Below are 24,639 nucleotides of genomic sequence, written 5' to 3'. Positions count from 1 at the left end.
AGAAAATTGAAGCTAAAACCCCTAGACGCTCCAGCCGCTAAAAGAAAAAAGAAACCCAACCGAGGGATCTCGGCTCTGCTTCCTCTCGCCTCCTTCAAAAAGGGAAGAAGCCGCCTTTTCACTCTTGCAGAAGCGGAAGAGGAAAGAACCCTAACCCTTCTTCTTCGCCTTTCCGTTCCTTATAACATCACATTCCCGACACCGAAACTCATCCGATCAGTAGAAGTATGGGATTAGCGACCAGCCACGCCGCCGCACCCCCACCGCCGCCTCCAACCCATTCTTCGAATCCCGTTGGTCTTGGCGTGCTGTTGCCCCCTAAGACGGAGGAGAAGGTAGTAAAGAAGGTCGACTGGCGGAATCTACCATGTCCACTACCATTCGAGGAGATTCAGCGGGAAGCGTTGAGTCAGTATCGATCCTTTGATTGATTAAACGCTTTTTATTCAATTGGTTTACGCTTGGAGCTATATAGTTATCTTTTGATTATGTCCGTTTTTTGGCCTTTAAATTGATGCTTGGTATCTTTTTTACAAGTTTTACTTTGCAATCTCTCACGTGCAGCGAGTAGTTTATAAATGAAGTTCTAATAATGATACCGACGATGTGATTGAAATGTACAATTGTAGTTTCTCAATGATTTGAGGGTTTTCTGCACAGTTCTTTAAATTTTAAACCCTGATTTTGGTCACATTTAGAGCTATCAAACACTGTGTATTGATGATCATTGTTCAATTGTTGCTTGCGTAACAGTGTAAGTAAACACATATGAGAAAATTGTAAGAGAATTCACATTTTTTACCTTGAGCTCTCATTGTTTAAAATTTTATTTTGAATAATTGCTTTAAACTCAAGCAAGTGAGATTGAATGTGAATTCGATAAGTTTTAGTTGAAGATCTTTCTTTTTACTCTTCTCTTCTTACTTTAAAATTTTATTTGTACTTGGCGTAAAAAATATGTTTTGAAATCTGCAACAGGAGTTTTCCAAAAAATTGATGCATTGTATTTTAAATTTCAAGCTGCTTATTGGAGTCAATTGAATGATGAGGGGGATGGGAAATCATAAACTTTGCCTGCTATCATTATGTTTGGTATTGCTTGTTTTTGAAGGGAGGAGTAAGCCTCTTCTTTTTGAGAGGAAGTGGAGGGCTTCATATTATTCTCTACATCCACTTACATGATTAATAAATTCAATTTCTATTTTTCGAGTGCAACTATTCTAAGGCGGTGTTTGGTAGTATAATATTTGTAGGATTTACGGGCATTAACGTAAATCCGTCCAAATGTGAAAAAATGTGAAAAAACATGAAATAAATACTACAGTTTGTTGAATTCAAATTTCTCGCCCTCCCTTAATTTTTGAAGTAAATCCGGATTTACTAAATTCAATTTTTAGGTGGATTTAACTGTTTTAGAGCACACGAAAATTAAATCCTGATAAAATGTCAAATAGAATAGATGAATTTAGACAGATTTAAGTTTAAATCATACCAAACATCTTGGATTTAACAACGCCGGATTTTATAGATCTTGATTTACCGGATTTACTAAATCCTACTTAATATAAATTCTTAGTGCAGCCAAATACACCCTAAAATTGCTAACAATGTGTATTCCGGCTCAAACCATGACAAAACAATTGTTACTCCTTAAAATGCATGACTAGCTTCTCTAGCATGTTGGTAAGTTCGAAGTTTTACCAAGTTACATGTTTAGGAATGATATCACTTGCATTTCTTGATTAATAAAACATTCATATTGGGATAAGAAGCCTTTAATTTTGTTTCTCATTTTTATCATTCACATAATTGGTTGTTTGGTTTTGTCTCTGTTATCTTGTTATTAACACAGCCTAGTCAATTAGCTGATGAATCATGAAGTTATTGGGGTAGAAATTTTTTACTTTCATGCGTGAAATGTTATTGTCAACTGTTATTTTCGACTTTTTTATTGTTTCTCGTACTGATCTTAATGGCTTCAGGCATCAAAAAGTAATTTTTTAAACTAGGTTTTTAGAAATAATTAACACTTGCCAACTCAAATAATTGGTCATGTAGTTAGATACTGGTTTATTCTGTAATTATAAACTATAACTTTTTCACTCATCTCCTATTTCTTTAAGACAGTTTTTATCGGTAAAATCAGAGTGCAATTCCTTTATGAATTTATTAAAGAGAAAAATGCATTTTGTAGTCATCATATATTGTTGAGAGATTTGACTGGGATCACTACATATTCTGTAGATAAGTAGTAGAACAATTATTCTTATTCTCATTAAGTATATTGCAAGTAAAATCCATATTAACTAGCAAAGGAGGCATTTAATAAACATATGCAAAAGAGGCCTTCGCCATGTTTTTGTAAGCTTATTATTGATGGTTAATGGATGCAATATTTAATATCTCAAAAGAATTTTAGCTTTTGAAACAAATGCATAAAACCAGAATTACAGTCCTTAAAAATTTATGAAAGAATGAAAAATCTACTGCTGATTTATCCAAAACCATTCCAAAGATTCATTGTTTTCCAATTGACCTGCAATAAATAGTGTAAACTTAGCAACTAAGCTGGTGGAGCGGTTGGAGGTTGCTGAGGATGCAGAGCGTGTTTTAGCGTTTTACAGACATACCACTCAATTCTTATGTATTTACATAACTAACATCTAAACTTTAATTTTTACATATATGCCACCTTACCTACATGAGAAGGTGTATTTTAATTTTTAGAAGTTAAAATAATTGTACTTTTGATGTGATATGAAAGATTAGGGCGGTATAATTGTTTGAACTAAAGTTTATGTTTTAGATGTGTAAATGCATAAGAATTGTGTGGTATGTATGTGAATGCCCCTTTTTTTATTTTTAAGTTAAACTTAGCTTACCATAGATAAGCTCTTGTCAAATAATTCATATGAGTTTAGGAGTAGTGATATGGAAGTGCTGTTGCAAAGTATTATCAGTGTTTGTTTAGGTCCATGTTTTGTTGACAACCTAAAAAAAATAATGCTGTTGAGCAGAATTTCCATAATATGTTTGCATTGATTCGATTTACCATAATATTTCTATAGTTAGTTTTTCTTTCACATATTTGAATAAAATTGTAGGTTGTTATTTTGGTTTTTATAAAGTGCTATGCTGATTAATTATCTTTGTGCTAAGAATTAAGCCGTCTACTAGTCCACTTCATATATTTTATCGCAACATTGCATTGATTTATTTATTTATTTTCTTGGGTAGTGTCTCTGAAGCCAGAATTGTTTGAGGGATTGAGGTTTGACTTCACAAAAGGCCTCAATCAGAAATTTTCTTTAAGCCACAGGTAGTTAAGATATTTTGTGATGGTTGTGATTTCTAGTAACTTTTTTTCCTTTAGCTTTTGATATGTTAATCATCAATCAGCGTGTTTATGGGGTCAATGGAAGTTCCCTCACAGTCTAGCGACACTATAAAAGTTCCTACCGCACATTATGAATTTGGTGCCAACTTTCTTGACCCTAAGGTAGGTCTCCACTTTTATCCTTTTTTTTTTCTTAACTGCATTAGTCTTCAACGGGTATAAGTGTAAGATAATTTTGCAGTTGATGCTAGTCGGAAGAGTACTTACTGATGGTAGACTGAATGCACGAGTTAAATGTGACTTGACGGACAATTTAACTTTGAAGGTTAATGCCCAGGTATATCTTTATTAATGACGTTGAGTTTTGTTTGTTTCTCAAAGATGGTACTTTTCGCTGTTTTTATATTTAATATCTTATTTGATATATTTTATCTTTTCTAGCTTACAAATGAGCCACATTTTTCCCAGGGGATGTTTAATTTTGACTATAAGGTTGGTTTTCCTACACTCTCTCTTATTCTTTAATTCAACTTTATTAGACCGTCATTTTTGAAGCACTTTAACAACTCATTCTGTATATGATTATTTTGTGCATGAAATTTGCTCTAATGATTTTTTATGTGATAACATGCAAAGCCATCTTATTACTATTATATGAGGCTTGTCTCTGCAGTTTTTAGCTGTCTAAAATTTCTAGTTCTTTTTACCATTATATGTGAGTTTGTGCCTTTATGTTAATATTTTGCTTAAATTAGTGTTTTTTTCCAACTGTACTTAATTATGTAGTTTTGCACCTTTATTTTTGAATTTTTTTTGTTTTTTTTTTTTAATTCCAATTATGTGGTCCTGTCCGAAGCTTTCTTTCTTTGCTATTTTTACTCTGCTTTTTTTTTTTTTTTTTTTGGCAAAATATGCAAAATGGTTTTGAAAATTATGATTTATGTTGGAAACCTGCACATCTCTACAGAGACCTCATAGGGCTGTATTTTTGGTTGCATAGGTGATGCAATTTAAGAAGATTATTTCTAGAATTTGTAGCTTTTTAATTAGGTTTAGATTTTAGTTTTGTTTCATTGTGTTTGTTATAATGATTGTCTTTATGTTAAATTAGATGATATACCTTTTAGGAGTTATTTAAATTTCAGTTCAAATTAGTAGATTTTATCTTATTAACCTTTTTTGTATATAAAATGGGGTTGGGATCATTTTATTTATTTATTTATGGAATGAATGAAAATTGAATGAATTCTTTATCTTCCTTCCCTCCTATAGGTCTCTTTTTGCTACCCTAACTGGTTAGTCCTTCCTTAAGAGCTATTATATGCATTTGTGTTGTCATTGACAACTTAAACGACAAGATGCTCTAAAATTTCCTTGAAATTTGATAAAATAATATTAAAAATACTCTACATTATTTACTTGGTTTAATGCTTTAATAGAATTTATAAAAAAATAGTGTCAAAGGGGTTGTTAACATGAATGTTTATTAAGTTCTTATTTTTGATATCTGACCAATCATTTAACATTATTGTAACTTCAAGTTGATGCCCTCAAAGATCTTTTAGATGATATTCAATTTATCTTTCAATATCGAAGTTCTAAGCTCATCTATGAAAGGAGGATTTAGATCTTGACCATATGACTCTATAGAACAAAATATGATGGAGACGTTGTCATATTACAAGTCACATCGTCAAAGGACTATCCAATATCCTTGCAAATGTAATTATGAGACTTTTTGATATTTATCGGGGACATTCAGTGGGCTGCTCTCATATCATCATTCTTTTCGACCACATTTATCATTTATTGATTTGTTGGCCCCTTAGCACCTATGTTGGAGATTTTTGGCATGGTAGAAAAAGTGTGTTTGACACAATCATAATAGGAGCTATTATCGACTATAATATCAAGTTATCTTTTGTGCCAAATGCTTTGATATTGTTGCTTTATTCATGCAAGTACATTTGTCCTTTATCACCACAGATATTGTAGTATATGATGCAACATTTTTATACAAACTATAAAGACGTTCCCACTTTTTGTAATGCCTCCTACATCTTTCTCATAATATTTGCATTTCAAAGAAATGTCTGTTTACTTCTGGAATATGTACTTAAACTATAAATATCATTGAGGATTTTTATTATTATTTTCCACATATCCTATTGAACCCTTTTTAGAAATTCTCACCCTTTTTAAATAACCCTAAATTGAAAAAGTCATCCATGACCAAGAATAGGAAAAGGAGAGGAAAAAAGAAAATTAAGTCAACAAACAAGTGTAAAGTAAGAGCATAAATTTAGAAAATGCGGTATTGATTAGTGTTGGCAGTAACATTGGCAGTGTTTGCGGCAAAACAACGGTGGCGGCACAAGCATGGTGACACAATAGCTTCAAAAATTTTTATCATGTGTGAGTTTCTTCCCGCAGTGGCAGCTTCCTTGTTTGGGTGATTTCTCCTTAGATTCATGTTATTTGTTGGGTTTTGGGCTTTCAAATAAAAAATTCTCAATCCCTTGTAACCCTAAAATTGAACAGTGGATCTAGGTGCACCTTAGATGATTGAGACACACATTTCATTCATACATTACAACCTGAAGGTATTTTGTAAGTCGGGGTGGAACTAAGTCAAGTGGATAAATCGCTCATGAGCCAAGTTGATGAGCTAACGAACAAAGTTTTATCCAAACTTCACTCTTCTTATTAGTTATGAGCCATTTTGTTTAAAAAATATTAATATAAAATGCACATTAAATCTATTAGAATTTAATGGTACAATTACATAGTTGTTAAGTTGATTGAAAGACGTATAATTTTATTTGAGTTTGAACTCAAACTTTATTAATTAATCAAGTTTAAGCTTAAGTTAAGAATGGCTTGAGCTCGATTTGATTTTTTTACACACTTATTTGTAGGCGCCTCGCCTTGTGGTGCCTCAAATTGTAAAATTTAAAAGTCAATGAAATCATGCTGATTTAACTTTTTACTGTTTTCCTACATTAAGGTTGCTAAAATCAAAAGTGATATATGAGGCCAACATCCCCTTTTTAAGGGTCTTTGAATAAAGCACCAAACTAAAGACCTCCTTAGCACTATATATGCTATTTTTTGCGAGTTTGAAATGTAATTATTTCTCTTTTTTCAACGATTATTTAGTTTGCGATTTGTGTGCAATTCTATGGTTGCTTGGCATAGTCGGATCAAAAATATAATCTAGCGTAAACCGGATATTTTATCATGCAAAAGTCATTATATGATTCCTTCTAGTCTGAAAATTTTAGCGAAACTGCATTAAGGGAAAGCTTATTAAGCTAGACTCGCTCCGAATTCCTTTTTGCGCTTATTAATTTAACCATAGACTATTCGTAAGGGATGTTTATTGTTAGTAATGTTACTTCTTCTCCATTTTTGAAGTTCTTTCGCGTGATTTTTATTGCTGAGTGAATAGCATGTTTGGTGTCCGGTGCCCATTTCAGGCCAATTTAATTTGTGCATTGGGGGTGGTTTATGTCAATTAGGAGACGGACAAGGTGGTTAATGCTGAAGGTAGTGCAAAGGGGGTAGCAATAATAAAGTAGCAAATAATGTATATGCCATAGTTTGATTTTGCCTTTGCATGAACCCTCATGAAAGGTGATAACAAAACAAACTTAATATTTCAAAAAGTAAAAATCTTCGTTAAAAAGAAGAAAAATTGGATATGCATGGAAGACTCTATAACTTTAGTCATGAAAAAACTACTATTCATAAGAAAGAGTGAACAATGGTAATTGTAATGGAAATGAGGGAGGAGGAAGCTGAGGACTTGGGTGTTTACTTTAACTTCGTGTTGAAGAGGTTGTAGCTATTTTTTAATGATACAAATGGATTTGGGCGAGAATGCTTGCTAGAGAGAGAATTGTGGTTTGAGGTGAGAGCAGATTGCAGGGATGGGACTATTTTTTGAAAGATTGCTAAATGGAGATGACAAATGTGTTTTTTTGAGCCTTCTAGGTGATAGTTAATTTAAAAGATGTGGGCGTCCAAAGGAGCTCTACTGCATCAAGGAGCTCTAAATTATTTATTTGAAAACAAACTTACTGCCGCTTGAGGAATGAATCAAGGTGTTGGTCTATTTGAGGAATAAAGATTATTTAGATATACATTTAAAGCATTGCACGTAGAGCTCTACCACATCGAGAAGCTCTAAATTATTTATTCAAAAGACAAACTTACTTGCCCATAAGGAATGAATCAAAATGTTGGTCTATTCGAAATGTGAAGTGACCTTATCATTCTAAAAGAATAATAACATAAAGCTTACTTTCTCTCTCTTAGTGTTTATATAGTAGGACTAGTTTTTTATCAAATATTGTGACACTAAAATAACTAAAAATCTCACCATGCCAAGAACAATGTAAAGCTAAGAATCAAACCATGAAGAGGAATCTTATTAATAGAGGCCTAAAATTATTGTGCATGAGGGGTGTCGAGAACATGGTTTAACCCGGTAGGTTGGTATCTACTTGCGCTACTTTCAGGTGACACAAGCAGGTTAGCACCCACTTAAATAGGGCTTGAAGTTTTCTCAGCTCTCCATGAAGTTTATTCTGTGGTGCAGAACTTCTACTTATATGTCCTAATGTGGGGCCATAGGCTTGACATTCTGGTAAACATTGATCTTTATATGCACAACCTTCAACATGCCACTTTTATGCCAAACAACTTGCTCTTTTTTTAACATGATAACTAGAGGCCATGTACACAGCTTGCATGGCAGACACATTGTGATTGTCGGGTTGTTCATTGCTAACTATTTGCATTATGTCTGAAGGAAAAGAATTCACATGCTTCCTTTCATTCACACAATTTTCATTCATGTTATGATTGTTTTGAAACCTGATCTTTTTCATGTATCCTTTCTGGTTTGTTAACATGTTTTAATTTAGTTGCATATGCTTATTTAATAAAATTAGTTGTTGAATAATATTGCAAGTAGATGTCTTCTTCAACATCTAATTCATTGTAAAAGAATATTATTGAATTGTAGTTTCTTCGATGAGAATGAATTTTACTATGCATGATTCTGGTGTTGATATAGGTTTCATAGGCTTTAGGGGGGATGCTAATCATGTTTCTTTTGAAATATTTATCCTATGTAATGCAATCTTAACGAAAGAATAATTATAATATTTTTTAATATCCAAAACTAGCGACAGGTAGTATTTTTTTAGTGGATTGTAATTTAAAGCGTCCTTAACTCATTTTATTGAGATCTTGAATACATTAGAAAATGATAAAATAACAATATAAATGGAAATATATTTCATTATAAAATTTTTGAACTTGTATAATATTCAAATTCATAATGATAACACTATTTATAATTCTTCAATTGACGTTGTGGCTAGTCTCAAGTTCATTGACTGAAAATTATTGTTTGAAATATTTTGTTCCTTCATTTCAGCTTTTGTAGATTTAGCTACAATACTGCATCGATAATATTGACCATATCCTATTAATTTTGTTGTTGCAAATTCACTTGTGAATTCAAGCAAAATTCAAAGATTATTAAATTATTAATTCTTGTAAAAATTTCTTAAGTTTATTTCATTGAATGTTGAAATATAATCACTAGCTCATGATAGTTAGGCTATAATTTTCTTGAAACAGAGTTTATCATGTTTCATTTAAATTACATTTTATTATTATTTAAATGATGGACCCAATTATTATGTGTCATTTTAGTTGATTTGATGATGCAACTATTGGCATTGTAGTTTAATAATTGTCATCTTATGGTCTAAGGTTCCTGATTATAACCGTATGATTTAATGCTTGAATATTGCACACAAAATTAAAATTTCTATTTCAACACCCTTTGATTTAAGTCAATATTTATTTTTTTCTGATGAAAATTAAGGGAAAAAAATCATGTAAAGCACCAAAATAAAATTTTCGCATAGAAATTTTGGTTGAAAGAAAGTCATATGTTGATTAGAAATAATAATGCAATTAGAAAATCTAATTCGTTCAAACTTTGACCAAATCCACTCACATGTAGACTAATATCTAAAAATATACATTATGGAAATGATAAGGAAAGAAATGCATAATAGTAATTTAAGTCTCACTTTTATTCAAGGAGATATATTTTCCCTTAAATTGACAGTCATCACTTACACCATGTTAAATAGGTTCACATTTACTTCATAACTAAAAAAAATGCAAATATAATTGAAAAAAAAAAAAAAAAACCTTAGTATTCAATTAGATGTTTTTCTATTTGGATGAAAGCTATAATTTTCTTGTAATTATGGCTGTATATGAGTCATTAATCACATAAAAGAATCACCAATCACATCAAAGAATCACAACTATCATTTATAGAAGACTCATAGAAAATTGCTCACAAATAAATATTCGATAAGACATCCAATCTGCAACAACCAAAGTATTCAAGGAGCTGCAGTTTCTTTACTGTTATAGTAATGAATAATTAGGGTTAACTTATGATTCAAATCACGGCCGAACAACAACTAGCAACTACATTGTCTTACGTCCTAAATTATGGCCCAACATATTTTTGAATAGGGGTTGAATCAATAGAGAACCAACAATAAGCAATACAGAGAACTAGCAGCTAAATCAAATCAAATTATACTGTTTAAATTCAAACAATAGAGAGCAACTTATTTGCATAGAGATTATCATAGACATGTTCCCAACAAGAAAGTTAGATATTATTTAGAAAATTTTAAAAACAAGAAAAAAAAAATAGAGTTTACATTGTCAATTTGCTATCTTTGATTCTAATGTCTTATGTTTCCAATTAATAGACTTTTTGAATTTGCATCTCTATAGTTGATGGACAACAAATGTTTTAAGTATTGAAAGTCCTAGATTCTCAAGAAAAATGTGGGTTCATCATCCACCTTCAATTGCTTATAATTCTTTTACAATCATCTCCATCATTAGTAACAACATTCTCCCACATATTGTTTGATTTCTATTTTTTTTGCTCCTCATACTTTTAGTTCAAGTCTTTGTGACCTTCATCGTCATTGAAGTTTCCTCTTTAGATGATTGAAGCTCAATGAAATCATATATTTTAAAATTATTTTCAATTGTCATTTGTAGTTATAAGCTTTTATTGAAATCTAAGTTACTATTTATTCAATGTGCCTTTGGTTTATCATCACTTCCAATATTAGTTTTATTTCAATTTGTGTTTGGCTTTTTGAAATCTCTATTTTTCATTAATTTATAATGAGTTTTGCTTGAGGTACTTTATCTATTCTAATGGATGCATTTTTTTTTACTTTTCATTGTATATGTCCAAATCGTCTTTGATTATTTTCAATTAAATTATTTTCAATGAGTAACACTCTAATCACTCACACAATATAATCATTCATTAGTTAATATTTCAATTTTGTCAAGCATTATTTTAATGTTCTCAATTTTGTCATCCTTAATGTGGAATTATTTTTATTTGGCAATGCTTAGACCCAATTGACATCATTGGCATCAAAACAATTTTATAAATTTTATTATTAGGTTTTCGTGATATTCTAAACACTTAATTTTAACTTTAAAAATTATAGGCTCGTATTCATCTTGAATCTCATGTAGATCCAAGATGCTTGAATTTTTCTTGTGTTGATATCACTATCTTTTAATAAGATTGATTGGTTATTACAAATACTTATTTTGCTCTATTAATTCTGATTTCATATTTCTTTTAATTATTTTCTCCATTGTTTTAATTTTTTATTTTTTTTAGTAGATGTCTCGCTATTAGAATTATGTCATCTCTAAAAAGAATATATTACAGGATGCTACCTTTAATATCCTTTGTTTCTTTTTAAACAATTTAAAAAGATAATTACTTGATGTTCAATCTCAATTTATTTTTATTGTGATTGAAAACTCTTTAACCACTTCATAACTATCTTTAATACTAGTTAGTACTCTAGTATTATTAGTTTATTAAAGTCAACACACCTTTCATGTATATATTTTTCCTTTAATACGCTCTAAATCAATTCTCCTGGCATTCAATCATATGGATTCATATGTTTTTCTAATATTAATGTGGATTTTTTCTCTATTCCACTCTATCATTTTTCATTAATTGTCATAATTCAATAAATGTTTTCACTGTGGATCATCTTTATGTATAACCAAATTGGTTTTTGAAAATTAGAGTAATTTTTCAAAGTATATGCCTTTTATTTTGTCTAATTTTTTTTTTATAATGTGAGTCATAAATTAAATTCGTATAAAATTTATATTTTTTAATTTATAAAACTATTGATTTAAAATGCTCTTCCTCTGAGTATTTAAAATTTTATTGAGTTATAGATTAAATCATTGTAATATCCTTCAATAATAACAAAGTTATAGATTAAATCATTGTAATATCCTTCAATAATAACAACAACAACAACAACAACTAAGCCTTTATCCCACTGAATGGGATTGGCTACATGAATCCTTTTTCTCTATTGTGTCCTATTCATATTTTCATTTAATTCGAATAGATTAAGATTATTTTTTATACAACATGCCCAAGGATTTTTAGGTCTACCTCTACCTTTCTCCATTGTAATATTATTCATAAAATATAAATTGATTTGGACCTAAAAATTTTTCTTTACGCATTTTATAAAGCTAACTCTAATTCTTTTTAAGGTTAATATATGTTATATCAAATTCTTTTGTCAATTCATAATAATTTATTCCCTGAAACTTCTGTTTAGTTTGTCTATAAAGTTGTAGTTCCAACTGTTTCCTTATTCTTACTTTTTAGCTAAGATCATATTATCTTTTTGATTTTACCGCATTTACTTTCATCAAAATCTTTAACTTCTCTATTTCTTGCTCACCAAAAGCTATAACAGGAGCTTCCACACATTTGCTGAGACTATTTACTTTTTATTGTAAGCATTATAAGCCATAATATTTAATGATTTCCGCTCTTTAAAAGCATAATTCTTTTCTTAATAAAATTTTCAATCCCTTCTCTCCATTATCTGGCTTTGCTTGTGTAATTGCTTATAGACTTCTCTAAACTGCTTCAATAATCTTCATATGGTAATTATTCATGTTCTTCTATATCAAGTTTGGCTCAACTAAAAAATTATAATATTTTCTTATTGCAACTTTTTTGGATAGCTTAATAATTTCTCATCATTTACATTTCATCACTTTACCTTGGTATTTTTTTTACCATATTCTTCACACTCAAGTAAAATTTGCTTCCACATTTTAACTTAAAGATTCTTTTTGAGTGAAAATGTGTTTACTTGTGATTTGGTTGTTCCACTTTTAAATTTAATTAAGAGCTTTTCTTATTTTTTGAAGTATGTGCTTGCCATTCTGAGATCATAGGTTACATGAAATTGAGCATAACTTCTTCCTTTGTATTAATATCTTCTATATTATTTTTGTCATGAATCCTCTCATAGCTCATTCTACTTGAAATATGTTCATTTAAATCGCTACCAATAGTTATTTTTTCTCCTTAACCACCTTTCTATTGTCAAGAGTGATACCCTATTACCAACTCTATTTCTCTATTCATCCCAACAATTTTATCTTTCAAATACATATCCACTATTATCCCAATTCCTGTTTTTATCGTTAACCTTTTGAACATACAATGGCTTACCCCAATGTGCTCGACTGTTATTCTTTTCATTTACGCTGCTATAGACTAAGTAATTTTTATCTTCATCTATTGATTTTATCGTTCAATTATCTTGTTTTTTTTATTCAAGTCCCAACTTTTATGTGGCAAATATAATATTATTTTTCAACTAGTCAAACATTGTTTATATTTTACAACAATTAGTTTAGGTTATAATGTTTTGCTAATCCTTCCCCACTGTTAACTTCTATAACTAATGGATTGAGTTCCAGCGTGTCCTTTACATGTGACATCTTAGTATTTGCGTGCCTAATTCACACCACACTTGGGTTATCCTTGCACTCTCAAAATTCAAAATTATATTTTTCTTTAGTTTTGGCATTAATTTTATAATTTATTGTTGACCTACATATTAGCACCACTTTAAATTGGTGATTATCTTGTTGATGATGATTGAAATTGCTAGTTGTAAATTTATAATTTTGAAGCTTGATCTCTTGTACTTGTGCGCAGGGTTCGGATTTTCGTACTCAATTTCAAATTGGAAATAATGCCTTTTATGGTGGCAATTATATACAGGTAACATACCAACCATGATTTAACACAGGATTTGACCTGTTATCCTATGTGTTCTTTTTAGGGTTTTATTGTATGTATTTTTGCATTGATTTATAAACATGAACGCTTGTTAATATGCATCATAGATCCTCAATTACAAATCTTATATGACGATAATTTTTTGATTTGATTGACATTTCTTGTTTTTCTCCATTTTGTTGTATTAGAATATACTTAATCTGGTTTCTTTATTTGAATCAAATTATTCACCATTTCTTATGCTGTTTTTTTTTCTGAATCAGGATCTTCTTTTAACATTATTGGCTGATTCGAGCATATAAGTTCAAGGCATTTAATGTGAACCCCTTTTAAATGAAAAATTATTCATTCTATTACATTTTAATTAATGGTTTATTATGTAGTGGACATTTGAAAATTCCCTCCTTATGGGGTTCCCATTTTCAGTGAAGTTGCCTTTTCAAATGATTTTTTTTTTCATTTTTTTAAATTAAAGCAATTCATATTTTCTTCTGATGGATATAACACACCTTTTGAGAAGTGGTGATTTTTTATTTCTCTCATTCCAAGTGTCAAAGATGAAATCCTCATATTTTAGTACTATTGAGTGTTTTAAAGGTGTCTTTAGAGTTTAAAATTTCTATTGATTTTTTAATTGATCCAACCAAATGATAATCTAATAAACTATGCATTTTTTTAAAATATATTTTCTAATTTAATTAATTAGAAGAGTCTTAATACGTGTCTGCCTATTAAATATTGAGCTTAGTTGTTGGTTTTGATTCTTAAATCAATTTTACATAAGTGATTCACTTTTTTTGCTAATTTTTCACCTAGTTCCCCTGAGGCTACTCATCATCTGAGTGAGCGACTATGAGAAAATTTAGTTCAAACTTCAGACGTACGAATAAAATATTGTAAGCCATCATAAGCATGGCAACAAGTTATTATGATATGGCAAAATAATGGTGCTGGCATCATACATGCCATGGGAGTATTTTCTTAGGTGTATCTTATATGTTTGCTACTCTAAGCCTGTTAATCCCTCTAATTGTTGCAACCCTTGCCATTCTATGAGTGTATTTTCTCATGGACCCATTTACCCAGTGCACTATAATTTATTATAAGTTCATCTCAGGTATTTAAGCTACATACCATTTTCATATAAGCATTTTATGTCGTTGGTTACACACATTTCATATGTTTATTCTCTTCATTGTTCTTGTTGGTTTCATGCATATAAATGTTCAGTGATGTAAGCTATGTCAAAAGTAGGCAATATAAAAGGTGAACTTCTAGTTGTAAGCGATCGATGGAGATTGTGAGGGAAACTCATTAAGCTGACAGCTAATACATGAAAACTTTATAGATAAAGGTAGAAATTTTTCCTTGTCTCCTTTTTCAGTCAAATACTAATAAACTTACCGCTCGGCATCATTTAGTTTAACATTGATCACATCATTAGGGAGGCAACAACCTGATATACTCCCAATATTCTCGAAATGAAGAACTTTCCTTTTCATCCTAGAGGCTAATTCTTGTTGCTATTTAGTCTAGCAATCTTGAAGGCACCATATGGTCACCTCTGGTATTAAGTATCGTTAGCTTCTATTTATTTCTTAGACTTCAGTAGGGAAATTTGAGAACTAAAACTATAATTCAAGCCTTGTAATTCAGTTAATTCCCTTCCGTGATATATATATATATATATATATATATAGAGAGAGAGAGAGAGAGAGAGAGAGAGAGAGAGAGAGAGAGAGAGAGAGAGAGAGAGAGAGAGAGAGAGAGAGAGAGAGAGAGAGAGAGAGAGAGAGAGAGAGAGAGAGAGAGAGAGAGAGAGAGAGACTATAATATCTCCTTTGAGTAATGAAAATTCTTATATCATCCTTTCAATGGACATAGAAGACAATGCATGTTATTTTTTTTAATCATTATATTCCCTACTATTCTTTCCTATCTTGGACTTGCCTACCATCAAGAAGTAAACATGCTCAAGGACTCAACCCCTTATCTCCTTTTTTCTTCCTGGTTCTCCTTCTTCCTCAGTGAAAACCAGCTAGACTTTGGGTTACCCATTTTCCTCCATTCAAATATTTGGTGCTCTCTTGAAACATATTGGCTACTATCTAAAAATTGATGGAAGAACATGTAGCCATATGTCGCCATCTACTTCATCGTCAACGCCTCTTATTTTTTGGAAAGTTGAAGGTTTTTTGTATCCCCCAAAAACACAAGTGATATTGTTATATTTTCATGCGCCCCCTAGGAACTGTGCCTCTTGATTCATGCAACCTTTAGCCCTACCACCCCAATCCACTATCAACTAATAGAATAGTTTGACTTTGGGTCAACTTATAGGTTTGAGCCATTGTCCATCGTTTAAGTATTTGGTGCTCTCTTGAAACATCTTGGCTACCATCTAAAAATTGATGGAAGAACATGTAGCCATCTGTTCCCATCAACTTAATTTTTAATGCCTCTTATTTGTAGGAAAGTCGAAGGTTTTTCGTATCCCCCCAAAACATGAGTGAAAGTGTGCCTCTTGATTCATCCAACCTTTCACCTTACCGCCCCAAATCCACTCTCAAGTGATAGTTTTGTCACTTCAACTTTGCCCTTGAATGCCAACAATGAGGCTCATAATATAATCTATCTTGAATGACAACATCTTAAGCTGCAATATCCACCATCATACATTTCTTTGCTGGTGAACCATCTTGGATACCACCATATGGAGGAGCTTTCTTTCCATCACTCACTTGATGATTACGTGGTTGAATCTTTACCTTTTTTTTTTGAAGATTCTTGAAGAGACATTGGTGAAGTTCAAGCCACTGTTGCTTGATAAGGTCAAGTGGTCGAGCAGGCCCAGAAAACAATCATTAATTTTTGGCAACGAAATGGCTTTTGTATTGGCCATTAAAAATTTGTGTTCTGTTCTTTTTGCTATCATGCTGAAGGATTTAGCATGTAGGTGGTACACTCTGTCTTATGCCCAACATCTTTTTTTTTTTTTTTCTTTTTCTTTTTTGGTGAATCAAGTCGCCAAACTTGCTACTTCTAAGCGGGCCTTGAAATTTTTCAATGGCATTGCTCAATTTTTTTGAAAGGAAAATTCTCTCAAGGGCTACATTGTTTGCTTTTGCTTGGGCAATTGAGGAAGTGATGACCTCAAAGCAAGTGTTTTCCATGTTGTTTGTTATAATCCGTGTTGTTTGCTATAATGGTCCCTCCGAAACACACCTTTTAAATATTTGATTGCCAAAATATCTCCAAGGATGATCAGTGAAATGCTGGAGGGAATGTGAAAGTTCATTGACATTGATGAAATGATGACTTACTCTCCGACATATGATGTTTCCATCATAGCGGTAATTCTAATAGAATTTGTTGGCACAGAAAATGTAGAAGAGATCATATATCTTAGAGAGTGACCTATCGAGACAATCTCCACGGGGATTAAAATTGCTAAGCGGATCCTAGTTGTTGCAAAGCTTGTGGCCATGAGGACTATCATTGCAATAATGCTATTAGCTTCAATTGGACATTGTCATTGAGATTGAAGAAAGCTTTATGAAAATTCAACAGTATTTTCGTTGTCTAAAATCATTTTATAATTTTTAAAGAAGCCAAGAGAGCCTCAATCTTTGTTTCCACCTCATTGAAAGTGCCCGTATTGAGCTTGAAATGCCTGTCTTTGATATGTTGTCTTGCTTGAGCTTGAGTTGATGGTATCTAGACCTTAAGTTGACTTTAAAGAACACATTTGTTCTTGAAGTTGGTCGACATAGAGTACTAGTTCTTATCTATCACTTTATTATGTCTATGATTGCTGATATAGAGCTAAAAATCTCATCTTTTTTTTTCTTCATAAACAATACTAATGCTCTTTAAGGTGCTGCCCGATGGACGAGATCAATCACAAAAAAAAGTTATTGTCGGGAACTAAACTCATTAGATTGGCGGGAAGTTCATTTTCTTTCCAACTTTCATGCTATGGTTATACGCACACGCTAAGCCTGAACTTTTTTCCTGACAAATCTTGTCATCATGATATCTGAGATGGCCGAAGAAATGACTCATTTATCACCTTGAAAAGCAGATCTTGGTTGACCTTGGAACCTAAACTTTCCTTTTAAAATATATGGAGGTAAAGCTTTGAGATAACTAATTCATCTCTAAAATAATACTGAATTCAATTTTTAGAATTTAATTGCAATAATATGAATGTTTTTTCTTCAATTCGATCTATCATGTCATAAGACATCGGATTGGATTCTAGTGGGCATTGACTTTTATGTTGTGATGATACAATTATGTTATCATTGACGTTTTCTTATAAAACAAGTTGGCTCCACTTGTATCTTTTGCAGGTAATTAAGTAGAAACAAGCTCTAATCATGTAGATCTCTTTATAAGCTTCGCCAAAGCTTTTGCCTTGGCTCCTTTGGCATTCTTCATTTTCTTTGACACTTGCTTCATAGTTTATGTAAGTTTTATGGACTTAGAAGCTGTCAGAGATGCATGCATACGTGAAAGGAAAATTGTAAAGCATGAAAATGTACGAGGGACTATATGATAGGAGTTGGTGAATCAATCTCATAAAGGTACCAAATATTATACGTGTAACTAATATTTAATTGACCCCATATTAAGCGTAGGGAAAATGGCTTGGCATTGTTTATTAATCTTTAAGTTGTTGCTCGCTATGAGTTGTCAACTTCATGACAGTTCACCTGAGGCCTTTGCTACAACAATCCATTCGGCGAGACAACTATGAGCCACAATTTGGACATATCAAGTTTACTTTACCTATGACAATCTTGTATTAATTCCTCCTTTAACAATCATTTAACACTTATTTTTTTTCATATTTTTTATGCACATGCGGTTCACTTTATTTATGTTCTTTCCAGCATGATGATGATCAATACTTGGTGTAGACATTTTATAGAGCCGTTGGTTAAGCAAAACTTGACAACATCGGACTTTATGTAGTCCCCAAGCCTATTTGATCGATCGACTCTTGTTGGCCCAAATACTTCAATAAATTATATCCGGGAACCAACTCTAATGACAAAAAGCCAATTATGTTGTTGGATGAGCTGTCATGTCAACCCAACTCTAATAAGGCTATAAGTCGCCCATGGGTTATCCCAAATTATGATATCAAAGTATAAAAAACTCATTCTTCTTTGGTCAAACCCTAATGTTAAATTGTATGATTAGAGACGAGATGCACCTCGATGCTTTTCTTTGGAAACTGCAATGAGGCGTAAGCCTCATTGATAGATGATTTTCCTATTTTTCTTCAATCGCGGACTCCGTGTCTTCATTTAATAATGTCACCTGCCTCTAAGTCTGCTACCAGTTTTCTGTACAGACTTTGCCAGGTTCTTTGCAGCATCCACCACCATCTCTTCTTGCACTCATAATTGCCATCTTTGCCATTGCCTCTCCGAGTTCTATGCAGCAGCCGCTGCCATCCCTTCTTGAACTCACAACTGCCATTCTTATCATTGTCGTTGTGATCCCTTCTTGCAGCCCGAGTCACCGCCCTCCCTGCTTTTAGTAGCTACCATGGCCCTCTCTTTCAGTAGCTATCGCCCCACTACCCTTCATTCAACCATCGTTACTGCTAGCCCTTCGTTATATTCTTATTTGAATCTATTGTGGTATGTTGGATAACTAGAGAGAATCTTATTATGCTAAATTTATCTTACGTCTGACTTTATTTTGATATTTTATGTTATTTTGAGTTGATATCTTATCTTAGTTTAATTATTTGATGTCTGCATTATACTTTTATTTTGAATAATTTATTATATGATATTTTGTAGCTTGTGCAAGTTGTTACGTAATTAACTATTGAAAATTGATGGAATTCATAATAGGTGGGTTAACTCTCACTGGTAAATTAACTTTCACTGATAAATTAATGAAATTAGTTGATATTATGATTCATAAAAAGATAAATACCTTATGTGTCCAAGAAACTAAATGAGTTGGAGAAAATGCTAAGGAGATTGATAACTTAAGTTTTAGACTTTGGTATTCATGTAAGAGTCGCACTAGAAATGATGTAGGTGTAATTATAGATAAGAGTTTGAAAGATAATGTTGTAAAAATTAATAGAGTTGGAGATGAAATTATAGCCCTATGCTCCTCAAGTAGGTTTAAAAATAGGTTCTAAAGATAAATTCTGGAATGATTTAGAAAACATAATACAAATAATACCTCTTGAAGAAAGAATTTTTATTTGAAGAGATTTAAATAAACACTTCAGTAGAAAAAAATTAATAGAGTTGGAGATGAAATTATAGCCCTATGCTCCTCAAGTAGGTGGCTATGGTTTTGGAGTGATTAATGAAGAAGGTAGAGCTATATTAGATTTTGCTTTAGCGTATGATTTTGTTATTGCTAATACTATTCAAGAAAAGAGATGAACATATTATTACTTATAAGAATGAATCTAATAAAACACAAATTGATTATTTTTTTATGAGAAGAAGAGATCGTAGAGAATGTAAAGACTGTAAGGTCATTCCAAGTGAGCATTTAAGTATTTAACATCGATTATTAGTTCTAGATTTTATGATGAAGAGTTGTAAAATAAAAAATACTATGAATAATCATCGTAAAATTATATGGGGTACTTAAAATACACAAATAAAATTATTTTTATGAGTAAAATTTAAGATTTTAAAATTTGGGATGTTCGGATGTTCCTGAAGTAGCAAGTTTTATGTGGGATAAACTAACAAACATTATTAAATAAGTTACAAAAGTTGTACTTGGAGAATCAAAAGAAAAAGCTTCTATAAAAAATATTTGGTGGTGGAATAATAATGTGCAAGAAAAGAAAAAAAATATAAGAAGCTATGCTATAAAAATTGGTTTAAATTTAAAAGCTTAGAGAATTGAGAAAAATATCAAACGGCCCGCAGGAAGTCTAAGAGAATGATATGTGAAGCCAGAAATTCTGCTTTTGGTAAAGCTTAGAGAATTGAGAAAAATATCAAACGGCCCACAGGAAGTCTAAGAGAATGATATGTGAAACCAGAAATTCTGCTTTTGGTGATCTTTATAATATATTAGATACTAAGGAGGGTAAAAAATATATGTATAAACTAGCCAAACAAAGAGAAAATAAATTTAAATATTTAACTCATGTAAAGTGTATTAAAGATGAAAATCAAAAAATGTTTTTTTATAAAAAGATATTCAAAATAGTTGAGTGAGTTATTTTAATAAACTTTTTAATGAAGTTCCGTAAAATATGATCGACTTTGGTGATTTTAATATCGTTAATAATAATAAAATGTTTCATTATTACTGTCAACATTAGTAAAAAAGAAGTTAAGGAGGCTTTAAAAAAAACCAAGGGTGGAAAGTTTGTAGGACTCGATATCCCAATTGAAGTGTGGAAATATTTAGGAGATTTGGGAGTTTCTTGGCTTATTAAAATCTTTAATATTATTTTAAAAACTAAAAAATGCCTGAAGAGTGGAGGAAGAGTATTTTGGTCCCTATTTTTAAGAATAAAGGGGATGCATAAGAGTGTGCAAACTATAAAGGAATTAAGTTGATGTGTCATACTTTAAAATTATTGGAGAGGCTAATTGAACATAGGTTAAGACGTATTACAAAGATTTCTCATAATCAATTTGGATTTATGCGTAATAGGTCTATTATGAAAGCGATACATTTATTGAGAGGTTTGATGGAGAAGTTCAGAGATAATAAGGAGTATCTACATATGATTTTTATTGATTTAGAAAAAGCTTACGATAAGGTTCTAAGAGATATCTTTTGGAGAGTTCTTGAAAAGAAACGTGTTGATGTGACTTATATTTAAGTCATTAAAGATATGTATAAAAGAGTTGTTACTTGTGTTCGAACAGAAAGAGGTTTGACCAAATATTTTCTTATTTTTGTCGGTTTACAATAGGGATCAGTTATGGATGGTTACTTGTGCTCATATCTTTTTGCTTTAGTTATGGATGGTCTTACTAGGCACTTACAGGAGGGTTTATCCTGGTGTACAATTTTTGGTGATTATATCTTTCTCGTGGATAAGACAAGAGAAAAAGCTCAGGAAAAACTTGAATTATGGAGTTCTACCTTGGAGTCTAAAGGCCTTCGTTTGAGTAGAACTAAAATTGAATACATGGAATGTAAGGTTAGTAGTATTATCTCTAGTGACAGAAATATAACTATGGGTGATCAAATTAAAATTATTAAAAGGTGTCAAGGTGTCAACGCTTTAGATATCTCGGGTCTATTGTTCAAAGTGATGGTGATATTGATGGAGATTTTATTAGTAGAATTCAAGTTGCTCAATGCTTCCGACATATTGTGTGATAGAAAAGTGCCGCTTAGATTGAAGGGAAAATTTTATAAGATGGCGGTGAGACCTGCAATACTCTATGGCGCTGAATGTTGGCCTTTGAAAGAGAAGCATAAAACTAAGTTAAGTATTGCCGAGATGAGAATGATTAGGTGGATGAGTGGCTTTACAATTAGAGACAAAATGCGAAATCAATATATCTTTGATAGGGTTGGTGTAGCTCCAGTGACGAACAAAATTAAATAAAGTCGTTATAGTTGGTTTGGTCACATTATACGTCGACCATTTGATGATGCAATTAGAAGAGTAGATATTTTAGATTCGACTAATGTTAAGAAATGCAGAGGTAGACCTAGGAAGACATGGGCTTATTGAATAAAAAATGATCTTAATTTCTTAGAATTAAATGAAAATATGACACTAAATAGGACACAATGGAGAAAAATGATTCATTTAGCCGACCACACTCGGTGGGATAAAGGTTTCGTGTTGTTGTTGAATGATCCATTGAATGCCTTTTATATGAAACCCCATTATTTTTAATTAAATTAATCTATCTCACAATTGATGATTTGACAAAATCAGGCCTAAAATTTCAAAACATGTTTTCATCCAAACAAAACTTCTCAATTCTTATTTGGTGAGCATAAAGGTCTTTGCATGGCCATGACAAAGCTTTATTATGTAGAAAGCCATTTGTTTTTCACTTATTTGTTTGGTTTCAGCTGATTGATTTATGGTTTTTGTTTTAAGCTGATAGAACTCTCAGAGGACTCTCGGTCTCTGGCAATTGGTAGTGTGTCTAGTATTTAATAGGAGATACTTTTGCTCTTGTTTGGGATTCTCTTTCAATTTTATATACAAGTCCTGAAAAATATTTTTGAGGCCGTTACTGTGTCTAATTTTGTTTTTTTTTCGACTTCTTTCATTGATATTATTTCAATTTTGCATCACTGACCAAGTTGCTGAAACCTTCTATAGAGTGTTACGCCAAATTTGTCATTAGGCGGTGAAGTTTTTTGGCTTGGTCACCAGAGGAAGTCTGGCATTGGTTTTGCTGCTCGATACAACACAGATAAAATGGTATGCTTTTTCTTTCTGCATTTTTCATAATTTGGTTTTTGAGCAGACTCTTTGGCTATTGGATAGCTTGATTTGAGTGAAAAATAGGACTGAATCTCCATTTATGGATTTGTTAATGCATCGACAAATTAAATTTACTAACATTTACTAATAATATAATGTTACCCGGAAGATGTTGGTTAGCCAAACTACCCTCAAGTTTATTTGCTTCTTATATGGTTTAGCAAAGTTTAAATAATATTCTAAAGAGGAAGTTGTCATGGCAAACACATCTTTATTTATAATACTTAACTAAGTGAAGCAAGTATAGATGGTTGGAACCATCAATAAATGTGTTGTAGTAATGAGAGGCTTAGCTTATTGATTGATCAATGCAGGTTGCAACTGGGCAAGTCGCAAGCACTGGAGTTGTGGCGCTAAGTTATGTCCAGAAAGTATCTGAGAAGGTGAAAATTTTTTGGAAGATTTACATATATACCACTTAATTCCCATGCATTTACATATCTAACGTTTAAACTTCAATTATTACATATATATTTGCCTCCTTATCTATGCTTAAATAGGTGCATTTCACTTTTAAAAGTTAAAATAGTGGTATTTTTGGTGTGATTGGAGTGGTATAAATGTAAAAAATAAAGTATAGGTGTTAGATATGTAAATACATAAAAATTGGGTGGTATGTATGTAAATGCTCGAAAATTTTTAGTAGCAAAAGCAGTAATCTGTGGTCCAGTTCCCGTACTTCATTTCTTTATAGCTGTTTGACATTTATTGCAGGTTTCCCTTGCATCAGATCTCATGTATAATCAGATGAACAGAGATGTAACGGCTAGTTTTGGCTATGATTACATTCTCAGACAGGTACCTCTTCTATGATTGACATTTGTTCTTTAAAGCATTTAGATGTGAAATCAGTTTATGAATGGAAAGAAAATTTTCTTAAAACACTGTCATCTGTTTTATTTAAATTTGAAAGTACAAATATTGTGAAGCATTTACATTAAAATCCTCCTTTGAAAATCATATTGCAGTGTCGTCTAAGAGGTAAAATTGATTCAAATGGCGTTGTGTCCTCATTTTTGGAAGAACGGCTGAATATGGGTGTAAACTTCATTCTTTCTGCCGAGGTAAGTGTATTGTTTCATGTTTTTATTAAATATAATCAGTTTTCTACATCTTTCCTTCTACCTTTTTTTTGTTTAATTCTCACCATGGGGTTTAGCCTGCAAATCAAATCTCTTGTAGGTCGGATGCATTAGGAGTGGATTGCAATTCAATTTTTTTTTTTAAGGGTTTGGTTTGAAGCAAAAGAAATATAAAGTCAAATTTGAGTATTTGAAATACTTCAAAAATCCTATTTTTTCTTACATTTTGAAATTGCCCAAATTGAACTCTTTCCAGATGCTTGACCGCATTACCAGTGCTCACTTGTGCCACCTTGCCCCTCTCATTGGGTTGCCTCACTCGTACCCTTATCACACCACCTTGCCCGTCACCAGAGTCTTTTGAAATATATCCGAACAAGCAAAAAAAAAAGGTTCAATGCATTTTATATGGTTTCAATTGAACTGCTCATGCATTCTAAAATGAATGCATCTAAATTACTCTTTTTTTAAAAAAATTCATATCTACGTTAGTGTATATATATATATA

General features: G+C 31.6%; 1 protein-coding gene across 1 annotated transcript in view; it reads left to right on the top strand.

The window, feature by feature from the left end:
* Window positions 1–24,639, top strand: part of LOC110039599 (mitochondrial import receptor subunit TOM40-1) — a 25,231-nt gene continuing 592 nt past the window's right edge. Inside the window, exons 1-10 of the mRNA XM_020744724.1 lie at window positions 1–408; window positions 3,238–3,319; window positions 3,400–3,499; window positions 3,579–3,674; window positions 3,779–3,829; window positions 13,488–13,553; window positions 22,885–22,986; window positions 23,364–23,432; window positions 23,764–23,847; window positions 24,018–24,113. Of these exons, the coding sequence (XP_020600383.1) occupies window positions 228–408; window positions 3,238–3,319; window positions 3,400–3,499; window positions 3,579–3,674; window positions 3,779–3,829; window positions 13,488–13,553; window positions 22,885–22,986; window positions 23,364–23,432; window positions 23,764–23,847; window positions 24,018–24,113 (927 nt within the window). The 5' untranslated portion in view covers window positions 1–227. The remainder of the gene's footprint in view (window positions 409–3,237; window positions 3,320–3,399; window positions 3,500–3,578; window positions 3,675–3,778; window positions 3,830–13,487; window positions 13,554–22,884; window positions 22,987–23,363; window positions 23,433–23,763; window positions 23,848–24,017; window positions 24,114–24,639) is intronic.

Source organism: Phalaenopsis equestris, unplaced genomic scaffold (assembly GCF_001263595.1).
Source record: "Phalaenopsis equestris unplaced genomic scaffold, ASM126359v1 Scaffold000002, whole genome shotgun sequence".
NCBI classification, from domain to species: domain Eukaryota; kingdom Viridiplantae; phylum Streptophyta; class Magnoliopsida; order Asparagales; family Orchidaceae; genus Phalaenopsis; species Phalaenopsis equestris.
This window is presented reverse-complemented; position numbering and strand designations above follow the sequence as displayed.